Genomic DNA, 14,809 nt, shown 5'->3' with positions numbered 1-14,809 from the left:
AAATATTTCAGAGAAGTGAACCTTTTTCAAATCTGTGATTTTTTAAATTCCCGTACATTTACTAATTCACAAGCATTTTTAAGATCCGTGAATACTTTTTGGAATAATGATTTTTTTAATTAAATTTTGAATTTCTCAAAAAAGTGGACATTTAAATACTTGTACAAATATTGATATTTACAAACATATTTAAAATTCATGGACTTATTTAAAATCCGTGAACTTTTTATTTAATTAGAAAACTTTTTCCAAATTTGAGAAGTTCTCAAAAATCTGTGAACATTGTTTTTTGAACCCACAATCATGTTTTTTCAATTCTTTAACTTTTTAAAATTCTCAAAAAAAATCATGGTCATCTTTCAAATCCTGGAACATTTTTTTGATTTTGCAAACTTTTTCAAAGTTGTGAACACTTGTTCATGTCTTGGTTAATAAGTGGTAGCAGGGCAAGATGCAGAAAGTATCAATCGGGAGCATCTTGATTGTCGAGATTTTTTTGTGACTCTTTTCTTGTGCAAGAAATCAATGATGTAACATAGTTTTTGTTTTTGATGGTGTCGCCTGCGGTTAATTAGGTGCGTCGTTGCTCGATCGGCTCATTGCTTTGCCCGCCATCGGAAGGCGGTCACTTTGAAATCTGGACACGTCAAGAGAAAAATAGTGGGGCTGGCACGCCAAAGTGGATGTGTACCGGGATGATTGAGCTAGAACAAGAGAAGCAGGAGCTGTACCTCACATTGTGCAGAGTACGTGTGGGTGAGACGAATGGCATGTTTTTCCTATGGAACTTGAGCGTGTATATTGCTAATCTCCAAGCTGGAGCACTAGAAGATGTGACTAGACAATTTGAAGACCTCCTAAGGGAGTAATTGACAAAAAACTACCACATTTCACGTAAGCGTCCCACAGAACTACCATATTTTGAAAACTGACCAAAAACTCCGGTTTAGCGCTGATTTCGTGACAAAAAACTACCACGCCGCGTTGATGACTATTTGAAGCGTTTTAAACCATTTTCTGACAGACCCGGCCCACCGGTCAGGACGGAGGCCGCGCTAACGGCTAACGGCGCTCGCCTGCCGCCTGTTAGCCGCGCGTGTCGGTCGGGCCCGGTCGGACCAGGCATAACCTGGCCGACCGGCTTGCTCCTCGTCCTCACCACCTCACTCTCCCCCGACTCACTCTGCTCCTCTGCTCTCCACTGCTCCTCTTCTTCTCACACTCCGGCGACGCCGCGACCATGCCGTCGTGGCCCAACAGCAACGAGACCTCTGACGATGATGATGAGTACATGAGCGAGTTCAGTAGCATGAATATGGAGTATTTTGTAAGTCAGCTCAATCTCTCCTCTCATCTCCTCTGCTAGGGTTAGGGTTTGAAGAAGGATAGGGATTTCTCCATTTAAGTTCATGTATGCGAGTTGTAGTTGACATATATGTGTTTCCTGCTGCAGCAAACTCCGGATACTGTGATAGATCCAAGCTTTTCTGGGCTTGTGACTGAATCTGACCGTAGGTGCATCCTGCACAGGGAGAGGGCTGGCAAATTTGTGGCATTTGAAGGCACTGACACTAGCAGGAGATTCATAGGATGTGCAACTGAGGTAACGAACCAAGCTGTCATGGCTGTGATTGATTCTTTTTGTGCTTTTCTGAATAATGCTGCTACTTTTCTCATTTTTGATGAATTATAAGAACATTGCTATGTCTAAATTATGTACTTGTAGCAAATAGCAGCAAAGAGCAATGGAAACATAGCACTGATTTATAATTTGTAGCATAGAGTTAGCTAGTGTATTGTAGCTACATATATGAGTACTGTTTATGATTTGTTATTGTGAATATGTTTGTTAATGAAGAATAAAGCTCACTTTAAATTTAACTGAATTTTCAGGATTGTGTGAACTGTGGTGTTTTAGAGTGGGTAGATGCCCCTTGGCCTGTGATTTTGCAAAGGTGCTTAACCAAGCTTTGGGATATGTATCATGAGGAGAACCTTGGTAGAGTGCAAGACAAAGAGGCTCATGAGATAGAGGTTGAGAAACTGAAGAAGGAGCTGGATTCTCTTGGCAATCACTACAGTCAGCTTGTGGATGATGTATCCAAGCTGTTTGATTACCAGGATGGGCAGAAATCCCATGACATGGATTACACAAGCCAGGCAATCAATGAACTTAAGGAGAAGAAGCATCAGCTTGAGGAGCGGGCAAAGATTGAGATTCAAATGGAGAAGCTTAAGCTCAAGAAAGAACAAAGGTGCATCCTGCAGAGTCAAGCTGATATCATTCAAAACACCACGAAAGCCATGAAGGAGATACAAGTTGAGAGAGACCTCCTTAAAGAAGAGAAGAAGAAGCTGGAGCATATCATTGCTGAGCTCTTGAAGGCAGGTCATGGGTGCAAAGAAAAGCTAGACAAGATCAAAGAAGTTGTCATGGAGGAGTGAAGTGGTAGCTAGGGTTGGTAAGTGAATATGAGGCCTATATATATAACTGGCCTAGTACTAGAATTTGATGCAGATATGCATCTTAGTATTAATATGAACTCCCTATGAACTGCCTATGGTTTTAGATCATTTTGGTTGTGTTGTTGGGTGCTGTAATGCCCCTGATCTGTAATGCTCTAAGATAATCCTATTTGTAATGCCACCTGAACCATATTATCCAGATGTTGTTATATCTCCATATGCAATTTGTTGCTGCTAGGTAGTTGTTGCTAATACTTACACTTGAATCTAGTAACACCAAACAACACTGAAAATGAAAATGAAAATGAAACTGAAACTGAAACTTGCATTGCATAGGAGGTAGCATAGATAACACAAATTGTCTGAGGATGCAACATACATAGCATTACATAGATAGATAGCACCAAATAGTTTGAGGATAACTGAAACTAGCCAACACTGAATAAGACTGATGAAACTGAATGTGAAACTAAATAGTTTCACATTCAGTTTCAGTTAGGCGTCTGCCCTGCTAAGCGGCCTGAGCGTCGTACCTCCTGCTTCACTTCGGTATGATGATTTGCCAGCATATGCACCTCTTGTTCTTCTTCATCTTCGTCTTCATCGATGAAGATGATGGGAGGAGGGCGGCGGCGAGCCTGCAGTGCTGGTGGTGCGATGATCTGGAGGTCATCGTCCTCGTCTTGGTGCTTGTTTGCGTTTGCTTCAGCCGTAGATTGTGCTGGGGCGACGTAGTGGTGGTCTGCCCACCGCTGCCTCTGCCCAGCATCGGCGGAGCCCGCCTCTTTCATTGCCCATAGCAGTATATCTATGGGCAGGATCCCCTTACCTCGGTTTCCATATTGTTGGTCCATGCGTTGCTTCTCCTCACTCGTCGCCTTCTTTCTCACTTCGTCTGCTCCATCCACCAGATCTTGAACGCTGGTGTACCTTGTGGCGACCTTCATGTAGTCCACGAAGAGGTCGTCGTCGCCGCGCGCTGAACCATAAAGCATGGCAACCCATCCCTTGCCAGTTGGGAATGGGTTGAGCCATGGGTCCGAAGAAGAGGAAGAAGCAGCCATGGTTGGAGCAGGAAGTGGTGAGTGCAGTGGTGTTGAGCTAGGTGAAGTTGTCGTGAGGTAGAGTAATGTGATTAGAGTGATGTGAGTAGAGTAGCTGAAAAAAGAGGGGGTAGTTAAAGAGAGGTGGAGTGAGGCAGTGGAGAAGTAAAACTTGTGCAGCAGTAGTTGACAGGGTGGTAGTTGTGGAGTAGTTATTGTGTGCCGAAACTTGTGCTGGTTAAGTGATGTTAGGTGAAAGTTGTGCAATAGTTATTTTGTGGTGAAAACAAATATTGTTGACTGAGATACTGTTTCTAGAGAAAAATCAGAGAAATTGACATACATTCAGAGCACAAATTCAGAAAATCAACAGGTGCGCATAGATTCAGAGCACAAATTCGGAAAATTCAGAAAATCCACGCATACAAAAGCGCATAGATTCAGAGCACAATTTCAGCAAATTCTGCAAACCCACGCATACAAGTGCGCATACATTCAGAGAAATTTCAGACACATCATCACATACATAGTAGAACCAGAGACTTGGAGAATTCAGATAACATTGAAGAACTTAACATTGAACTGTTTCAAGACGCAGAATCAAGGATTCTGCTCCACCTAGCCATTGTGACTTGGTAGCGATGCAAGGTTGCCCTATCTCTAGCCCACCAAATGATCAATTCATCGGTGATGATTGTTCCATCTGGGAACACCTCCTTGAACTACATCACGTCGAGGGAGTTGCGGGCTGCCATAATCGTTGCAGCCAGCCTCTGGCATTGCTCACGTGCCTGAGCCCTATGACTCCTCCTTTCTGCTCTTGCAGCCCTTCTTGCTGCTCTAGAACTCTCATCCTGGTCGTCGACAACCTCTCCTATGCTTGGATCCATCTTTGTGGCTAAGGTAGGGTTGTAGTGATGCTGGCAGCTAGGGTTTTAGTGGTACGGGAAAGGATAGGTTAGGGTCTTTTTATAGACACCTACGCAGGCTTGTGGACTGTGGTCCGATATGAGAGCCCAGTCTGAGGCCCATTTCCACCCACAAATGCACAAATTCAGAAAGTGCACGACATGTTTAGATAGTGCACGACAGGTTCAGATAATGCACAACAAGTTCAGATAATGCACGACAGGTTCAGAAAAGTGCACAAAAAAATTAAGAAAGTGCACATAAAACCTCCCAAATTTGAGCTGACAGGTTTCAGTAGTTACCACTGCAGTAGAAGTAGCCTGCCAATTTTGAGCTTGGGGTCCTCTTCCTCTTGGTCCCAACTTGAATATCTAAAGTGGTTGCAGCTCTTGGTGCAGTGAATCCATGGATCCTCCCTCCACCTGCAGTCCTACCTCTTTTAGCTCTTGGTGTAGGGCCTGGTGCAGAAGTAGAAGGACCTGGTTGAGATGTAGCAGGCCAACATGAAGCTTGTGCTCCTCTTCTACCTCTTGCAACAGGGACTGATGTGGTTCTTGCAGCAGGTATATCATAGTAAACTGCCATGTTTTCCTGCATGTCAAACATAACTTTTATTTCTAAAAGTGTACTCATTCAGAAATGTCTGAGTTTTTTTCCAAGCTTGATAATTACCTGGTGTTTATTTTTCCTCATCTAAAGACTAGGCTTCAGAGTGTTGTTGCATGTTGTATACCTGTGTCCTTCCAAACCACAATTTCCACATGTGATAGTGCCCATCCTACTTGTGTCTCTTGGAGCTGGAACCTCAAACTCTCCCTTCCTCCTTATTGTCTGCTTTTTGCCTGCCTTTTCTTTAAACACAGGAGGATGAATGTCTTGAGTGTTTGTATCAGGCCAACAATCTGGACCAGGGACAGGGTAAATAATTGCTCTGTATGTCTCCATGTACAATGGCTTCTTGAAGAATTCACACACATAGTCCTCAGGATGCAGCTTTTGTTTTGTCATTGCAGATATGCCATGACTGCAAGGTACACCTGTCATGTTCCATCTCTTGCAGTCACATGTGCAGGTTGCCATGTCCACACAATATTGCTTTTCTTTGCTTGTTACTTGCCAAATTGTTTCACCAGCTCTGTCAGCCTGGCAGTACTTGGCATATTTTTTATTCTCCTCTAGAATCTCTGAGTAATTTGGTGTGATTGTCCACCTGCAAGTCTGTAACTTCTCCCTAGTCTGTTGCCTCTTGATCATCTGCTTTGTCCTGATCCCTTCAAACATTGTCCTTATTGGTTTGGATCTTACATCAAGTATCATCTTGTTGAAGACTTCACTAAGGTTGTTCACAACTAGATCTGTTTTGCAAGTATGGTCCATAGCATACCTAGCCCAAGCAGAGACTTCTATATTTTAAGCCATTTCCAAGCATCCTCACACTGTGCTTTCAGCTCTGCCATCCCTAATTCATGCCCATGTCTAGTATAAGAGTAGCTAGCCTTGTCAACACACTTCTTTAGTTCTTTGCTTCTGTAACCAGCTGATTGGAAGTTGGCATATATGTGCCTAAGACAGAATCTTTGAGGTGAATCAGGGAACACTTCATTTATTGTCTTAAGTAAACCCTGTACATTCAGAAAATAGATCTACATATGAACACACTCACATAATTCAGTGAATTACTATACCAACTATGGTCAATGATTTAGTTTCTAACCTTTTGCCTGTCAGATATTATTGTGTATGTTCCAAATTTGTTGCCACTACCAATGCAGCATCTCAACTGAGTTAAAAACCAAGTCCAACTGTCTCCATCTTCCTTGTCAACCACACCAAAAGCTATAGAGTAGATGTTGTTGTTGCCATCCCTTCCTGTGGCAGCAAGAATTTGTTGTCCAGTGGTTAACTTGATGAAACATCCATCAAGCCCTGGATGGAGTCACACATTAGCTATAGAAGAAAATTGACACACAAATATGTACAACACAATCAGGAAATATTTACCTATAAATGGTCTACAACCATTAAGAAACCCTTCCTTTGAAGCTGCCAAACAGTAGAACATGTACTTGAATCTAGGAGTGGGTGCAGGGTTTTCTGGGTCAACAAATGTTGTTACAATACACCTGCTCCCAGGGTTTGTATCAAGAACAGCTTGAAGATAATCCCTCAGCCTCAAGTACTGCTGCTTGTGGTCACCCTGCACCACACCAACAGCCTTCCTCCTGGCCCTATAGGCAACACTTCTTGAAACATCAACTGAGAATTTAGTCTTAGTCTTCTTTATTAATGCATCCACAGGAGATCTAATGTCTTCTCTCAATGCTGGTTGTACTGATTTGGACAACCACTTTGTAGTTGAAGGAAATATGCCCTAGAGGCAATAATAAAGTTATTATTTATTTCCTTATTTCATGATAAATGTTTATTATTCATGCTAGAATTGTATTAACCGGAAACGTAATACATGTGTGAATACATAGACAAACAAAGTGTCACTAGTATGCCTCTACTTGACTAGCTCGTTAATCAAAGATGGTTATGTTTCCTGACCATGAACAATGAGTTGTTATTTGATTAACGAGGTCACATCATTAGTTGAATGATCTGATTGACATGACCCATTCCATTAGCTTAGCACCCGATCGTTTAGTATGTTGCTATTGCTTTCTTCATGACTTATACATGTTCCTATGACTATGAGATTATGCAACTCCCGTTTGCCGGAGGAACACTTTGGGTGCTACCAAACATCACAACGTAACTGGGTGATTATAAAGGAGCATTACAGGTGTCTCCAAAGGTAGATGTTGGGTTGGCGTATTTCGAGATTAGGATTTGTCACTCCGATTGTCGGAGAGGTATCTCTGGGCCCTCTCAGTAATACACATCACATAAGCCTTGCAAGCATTACAACTAATATGTTAGTTGTGAGATGATGTATTACGGAACGAGTAAAGAGACTTGCCGGTAACGAGATTGAACTAGGTATTGGATACCGACGATCGAATCTCGGGCAAGTAACATACCGATGACAAAGGGAACAACGTATGTTGTTATGCGGTCTGACCGATAAAGATCTTCGTAGAATATGTAGGAGCCAATATGGGCATCCAGGTCCCGCTATTGGTTATTGACCGGAGACGTGTCTCGATCATGTCTACATTGTTCTCGAACCCGTAGGGTCCGCACGCTTAAGGTTACGATGACAGTTACATTATGAGTTTATGCATTTTGATGTACCGAAGGTTGTTCGGAGTCCCGGATGTGATCACGGACATGACGAGGAGTCTTGAAATGGTCGAGATGTAAAGATTGATATATTGGAAGCCTATGTTTGGACATCGGAAGTGTTCCGGGTGAAATCGGGATTTTACCGGGTTACCGGGAGGTTACCGGAACCCCCCCGGAACCATATGGGCCTTCATGGGCCTTAGTGGAAAGGAGAAAGGGGCAGCCCAAGGGGGTTGCGCACCTCCCCCCTCCCCTAGTCCTATTAGGACTAGGAGAGGTGGCCGGCCACCCCTCTCCCTCTTTCCCCCTTGGGGAATCCTAGTTGGAATAGGATTGGGGGGGGGAGTCCTACTCCCGGAAGGAGTAGGACTCCTCCTGCGCCCTCTCTCCCTGGCCGGCGCCCCCTCCCCCCTTGGCTCCTTTATATACTGAGGTAGAGGCACCCTAGAACACACAAGTTGATCCACGTGATCTATTCCTTAGCCGTGTGCGGTGCCCCCTGCCACCATATTCCTCGATAATACTGTAGCGGAGTTTAGGCGAAGCCCTGCTGCTGTAGTTCATCAAGATCGTCACCACGCCGTCGTGCTGACGGAACTCTTCCCCGACACTTTGCTGGATCGGAGTCCGGGGATCGTCATCGAGCTGAACGTGTGCTCGAACTCGGAGGTGCCGTATTTTCGGTGCTTGATCGGTTGGATCGTGAAGACGTACGACTACTTCCTCTACGTCGTGTCATCGCTTCCGCAGTCGGTCTGCGTTGGGTACGTAGACAACTCTCTCCCTTCGTTGCTATGCATCACATGATCTTGCGTGAGCGTAGGAAATTTTTTGAAATTACTCTGAAACCCAACAGTGGCATCCGAGCCTAGGTTATTTATGTTGATGTTATATGCACGAGTAGAACACAAGTGAGTTGTGGACGATACAAGTCATACTGCCTACCAGCATGTCATACTTTGGTTCGGCGGTATTGTTGGACGAGACGACCCGGACCAACCTTACGCGTACGCTTACGCGAGACCGGTTCCCTCGACGTGCTTTGCACATAGATGGCTTGCGGGCGACTGTCTCTCCAACTTTAGTTGAACCAAGTATGGTTACGCCCGGTCCTTGCGAAGGTTAAAACGGAGTCTATTTGACAAACTATCGTTGTGGTTTTGATGCGTAGGTGAGATTGGTTCTTACTTAAGCCCGTAGCAGCCACGTAAAACTTGCAACAACAAAGTAGAGGACGTCTAACTTGTTTTTGCAGGGCATGTTGTGATGTGATATGGTCAAGGCATGATGCTGAATTTTATTGTATGAGATGATCATGTTTTGTAACCGAGTTATCGGCAACTGGCAGGAGGCATATGGTTGTCGCTTTATTGTATGCAATGCAATCGCGATGTAATGCTTTACTTTATTACTAAACGGTAGTGATAGTCGTGGAAGCATAAGATTGGCGAGACGACAACGATGCTACGATGGAGATCAAGGTGTCGCGCCGGTGACGATGGTGATCATGACGGTGCTTCGGAGATGAAGATCACAAGCACAAGATGATGATGGCCATATCATATCACTTATATTGATTGCATGTGATGTTTATCTTTTTATGCGTCTTATCTTGCTTTGATTGACGGTAGCATTATAAGATGATCTCTCACTAATTATCAAGAAGTGTTCTCCCTGAGTATGCACCGTTGCCAAAGTTCGTCGTGCCCAGACACCACGTGATGATCGGGTGTGATAAGCTCTATGTCCATCTACAACGGGTGCAAGCCAGTTTTGCACACGCAGAATACTCGGGTTATACTTGACGAGCCTAGCATATGCAGATATGGCCTCGGAACACGGAGGCCGAAAGGTCGAGCGTGAATCATATAGTAGATATGATCAACATAATGATGTTCACCGATGAAACTACTCCATCTCACGTGATGATCGGACATGGTTTAGTTGATTTGGATCACGTGATCACTTAGAAGATTAGAGGGATGTCTATCTAAGTGGGAGTTCTTAAGTAATATGATTAATTGAACTTTACTTTATCATGAACTTAGTCCTGGTAGTATTAGCATATCTATGTTGTGGATCAATAGCTCGCATTGTTGCTTTCATGTGTTTATTTTGATATGTTCCTAGAGAAAATTGTGTTGAAAGATGTTAGTAGCAAAGATGCGGATTGGATCCGTGATCTGAGGTTTATCCTCATTGCTGCACAGAATAATTATGTCCTTGATGCACCGCTAGGTGACAGACCTATTGCAGGAGCAGATGCAGACGTTATGAACGTTTGGCTAGCTCAATATGATGACTACTTGATAGTTTAGTGCACCATGCTTAACGGCTTAGAATCGGGACTTCAAAGACGTTTTGAACGTCATGGACCATATGAGATGTTCCTGGAGTTGAAGTTAATATTTCAAGCAAATACCCGAGTTGAGAGATATGAAGTCTCCAACAAGTTCTATAGCTAAAAGATGGAGGAGAATCGCTCAACTAGTGAGCATGTGCCCAGATTTTCTGAGTACAACAATCGCTTGAATCAAGTGGGAGTTAATCTTCCAGATAAGATAGTGATTGACAGAATTCTCTAGTCACCATCACCAAGTTAGTAGAACTTCGTGATGAACTATAATATGCAAGGGATAACGGAAACAACTCCCAAGATCTTCGTGATGCTGAAATCAACGAAGGTAGAAATCAAGAAAAACATCAATTGTTGATGGTTGACAAGACCACTAATTTCAAGAAAAGGGCAAAGGAAAGAAGGGGAACTTCAAGAAGAACAGCAAGCAAGTTGCTGCTCAAGTGAAGAAGCCCAAGTCTGGTCCTATGCCTGAGACTAAGTGTTTCTACTGCAAAGGGACTGGTCACTGGAAGCGGAACTACCCCAAGTGATTGGCAGATAAGAAGGATGGCAAAGTGAACATAAGTATATTTGATATACATGTTATTGATGTGTACTTTACTAGTGTTTATAGCAACCCCTCAGTATTTGATACTAGTTCAGTTGCTAAGATTAGTAACTCGAAACGGGAGTTGCAGAATAAACAGAGACTAGTTAAGGGTGAAGTGACGATGTGTGTTGGAAGTGGTTCCAAGATTGATATGATCATCATCGCACACTCCCTATACTTTCGGGATTAGTGTTGAACCTGAATAAGTGTTATTTGGTGTTTGCGTTAAGCATGAATATGATTTGATCATGTTTATTGTAATACGGTTATTCATTTAAGTAAGAGAATAAATTGTTGTTCTGTTTACATGAATAAAACCTTATTTGGTTACACACCCAATGAAAATAGTTCGTTGGATCTCGATCGTAGTGATACACATAATCATAATATTGAAACCAAAAGATGCAAAGTTAATAATGATAGTGCAACTTATTTGTAGCACTGCCGTTTAGGTCATATTGGAGTAAAGCGCATGAAGAAACTCCATGCTGATGGGATTTTGGAATCACTTGATTATGAATCACTTGATGCTTGCGAACCATGCCTTATGGGCAAGATGACTAAAACGCCGTTCTCCGGAACAATGAAGCAAGCAACAGATTTGTTGGAAATCATACATACTAATGTATGTGGTCCGATGAATATTAAGGCTTACAGCAGGTATCATTATTTTCTGACCTTCACAAGATGATTTGAGCAGATATGGGGATATCTACTTGATGAAACATAAGTCTGAAACATTTGAATAGTTCAAAGAATTTCAGAGTGAAGTGGAAAATCATCGTGACAAGAAAATAAAAGTTTCTACGATATGATCGCAGAGGTAAAATATTTGAGTTACGAGTTTGGTCTTCAGTTAAAACAATGTGAAATAGTTTCACTACTCACGCCACCTGGAACACCACAGCATAATGGTGTGTCCGAACGTCATAACCGTACTTTATTGGATATAGTGCAATCTATGACGTTTCTTACCAATTTACCAATATCGTTTTTGGGATCATGCATTAGAGACAGCTGCATTCACATTAAAAAGGGGCACCATCTAAGTCCGTTGAGACGACACAATCTGAACTATGGTTTGGCAAGAAACAAAAGTTGTCGTTTCTTAAAGTTTGGGGCAACGATGCTTATGTGAAAAAGTTTCATCCTGATAAGCTCAAACCCAAATCGGAGAAATGTGTCTTCATAGGATACCCAAAGAATACTGTTGGGTACACCTTCTATCACAGATCCGAAGGCAAGACTTTTGTTGCTAAATTCGGAATCTTTCCAGAGAAGGAGTTTCTCTCGAAAGAAGTGAGTGGGAGGAAAGTAGAACTTGACGAGGTAACTGTACCTGCTCCCTTATTGGAAAGTAGTACATCACAGAAAACTGTTTCTGTGACACCTACACCAGTTAGTGAGGAAGCTAATGATGATGATCATGAAACTTCAGAAAAAGATACTACTGAACCTCGTAGATCAACCAGAGTAAGATCCGCGCCAAAGTGGTACGGTAATCCTGTTCTGGAAGTCATGCTACTAGATCATGATGAACCTACGAACTATGAAGAAGCGATGGTGAGCCCAGATTCCGCAAAGTGGCTTGAAGCCATGAAATCTGAGATATGATCCATGTATGAGAACAAAGTATGGACTTTGGTTGACTTACCCGATGATCGGCGAGCAATTGAGAATAAATGGATCTTCAAGAGAAAGACAGACGCTGATAGTAATGTTACTATCTACAAAGCTAGAATTGTCGCAAAAGGTTTTCGACAAGTTCAAGGTGTTGACTACGATGAGATTTTCTCACTCGTATCTATGCTTAAGTCTGTCCGAATCATGTTAGCAATTGCCGCATTTTATGAAATCTGGCAAATGGATAAACAAAACTGCATTCATTAATGGATTTACTAAAGAAGAGTTGTATACGATGCAACTAGAAGGTTTTGTCGATCCTAAAGGTGTTAGCTAAATATGCAAGCTCCAGCGATCCATCTATGGACTGGTGCAAGAATCTCGGAGTTGGAATATACGCTTTGATAAGTTGATCAAAGCATATAGTTTTATACAGACTTGCGGTGAAGCCTGTATTTACAAGAAAGTGAGTGGGAGCACTACAACATTTCTGATAAGTATATGTGAATGACATATTGTTGATCGGAAATAATGTAGAATTATTCTGTAAAGCATAAAAGGAGTGTTTGAAAGGAGTTTTTCAAAGAAATACTTCGGTGAAGCTGCTTACATATTGAGCTTCAAGATCTATAGAGATAGATCAAGACGCTTGATAAGTTTTTTCAATGAGTACATACCTTGACAAGATTTTGAAGTAGTTCAAAATGGAACAGTCAAAGAAAAAGTTCTTGCCTGTGTTACAAGGTGTGAAGTTGAGTAAGACTCAAAGCCCGACCACGGCAGAAAATAGAAAGAGAATGAAAGTCATTCCCTATGCCTCAGTCATAGGTTCTATAAAGTATGCCATGCTGTATACCAGATTTATTGTATGCCCTACCACTGAGTTTGGCAAGGGAGTACAATAGTGATCTAGGAGTAGATCACTGGACAGCGGTCAAAATTGTCCTTAGTGGAATAAGGATATGTTTCTCGATTATGGAAGTGAAAAAAGGTTCGTCGTAAAGGGTTACGCCGATGCAAGTTTGACACTAATCTAGATGACTCTAAGTCTCAGTCTAGATACATATTGAAAGTGGGAGCAATTAGCTAGAGTAGCTCCATGCAGAGCATTGTTGACATAGAAATTTGCAAAATACATGCGGATCTGAATGTGGCAGACCCGTTGACTAAGATTCTCTCACAAGCAAAACATGATCACACCTTAGTACTCCTTGGGTGTTAATCACATAGCGATGTGAACTAGATTACTGAATCTAGTAAACCCTTTGGGTGTTGGTCACATGGCGATGTGAACTATGGGTGTTAATCACATGATGATGTGAACTATCGATGTTAATCACATGGTGATGTGATCTAGATTATTGACTCTAGTGCAAGTGGGAGACTGAAGGAAATATGCCCTAGAGGCAATAATAAAGTTATTATTTATTTCCTTATTTCATGATAAATGTTTATTATTCATGCTAGAATTGTATTAACCGGAAACGTAATACATGTGTGAATACATAGACAAACAAAGTGTCACTAGTATGCCTCTACTTGACTAGCTCGTTAATCAAAGATGGTTATGTTTCCTGACCATGAACAATGAGTTGTTATTTGATTAACGAGGTCACATCATTAGTTGAATGATCTGATTGACATGACCCATTCCATTAGCTTAGCACCCGATCGTTTAGTATGTTGCTATTGCTTTCTTCATGACTTATACATGTTCCTATGACTATGAGATTATGCAACTCCCGTTTGCCGGAGGAACACTTTGGGTGCTACCAAACATCACAACATAACTGGGTGATTATAAAGGAGCATTACAGGTGTCTCCAAAGGTAGATGTTGGGTTGGCGTATTTCGAGATTAGGATTTGTCACTCCGATTGTCGGAGAGGTATCTCTGGGCCCTCTCGGTAATACACATCACATAAGCCTTGCAAGCATTACAACTAATATGTTAGTTGTGAGATGATGTATTACGGAACGAGTAAAGAGACTTGCCGGTAACGAGATTGAACTAGGTATTGGATACCGATGATCGAATCTCGGGCAAGTAACATACCGATGACAAAGGGAACAACGTATGTTGTTATGCGGTCTGACCGATAAAGATCTTCGTAGAATATGTAGGAGCCAATATGGGCATCCAGGTCCCGCTATTGGTTATTGACCGGAGACGTGTCTCGGCCATGTATACATTGTTCTCGAACCCGTAGGGTCCGCACGCTTAAGGTTACGATGACAGTTACATTATGAGTTTATGCATTTTGATGTATCGAAGGTTGTTCGGAGTCCCGGATGTGATCACGGACATGACGAGGAGTCTCGAAATGGTCGAGACATAAAGATTGATATATTGGAAGCCTATGTTTGGACATCGGAAGTGTTCCGGGTGAAATCGGGATTTTACCGGGTTACCGGGAGGTTACCGGAACCCCCCGGGAACCATATGGGCCTTCATGGGCCTTAGTGGAAAGGAGAAAGGGGCAGCCCAAGGGGGCTGCGCACCTCCCCCCTCCCCTAGTCCTATTAGGACTAGGAGAGGTGGCCGGCCACCCCTCTCCCTCTTTCCCCCTTGGGGAATCCTAGTTGGAAT

At 42.5% G+C, this 14,809-nt stretch overlaps 1 protein-coding gene across 1 annotated transcript; it reads left to right on the top strand.

Moving 5' to 3' along the window:
- The first annotated feature begins 1,240 nt into the window (after positions 1-1,240).
- LOC147992837 (uncharacterized) lies at positions 1,241-2,445 on the top strand. The gene is made up of 3 exons (XM_087541548.1): positions 1,241-1,327; positions 1,454-1,603; positions 1,894-2,445. The coding sequence occupies exons 1-3, from the start codon at positions 1,241-1,243 to the stop codon at positions 2,443-2,445; spliced, it is 789 nt and encodes a 262-aa protein (XP_087397674.1).
- Positions 2,446-14,809: the final 12,364 nt, after the last annotated feature.

Source organism: Triticum urartu, chromosome 1A (genome assembly GCF_056163025.1).
Source record: "Triticum urartu cultivar PI428250 chromosome 1A, HENAU_Tu73, whole genome shotgun sequence".
Taxonomy (NCBI): Eukaryota; Viridiplantae; Streptophyta; class Magnoliopsida; order Poales; family Poaceae; genus Triticum; species Triticum urartu.
This window is presented reverse-complemented; position numbering and strand designations above follow the sequence as displayed.

Bases quoted from the DNA above. Each gene is read 5' to 3' on its own strand.
- LOC147992837 (XM_087541548.1), top strand. From the start codon at position 1,241: ATGCCGTCGTGGCCCAACAGCAACGAGACCTCTGACGATGATGATGAG. The intron at 1,328-1,453 runs GTAAGTCAGCTC...TTCCTGCTGCAG, and splicing joins GCATGAATATGGAGTATTTT to CAAACTCCGGATACTGTGAT. The intron at 1,604-1,893 runs GTAACGAACCAA...CTGAATTTTCAG, and splicing joins TCATAGGATGTGCAACTGAG to GATTGTGTGAACTGTGGTGT.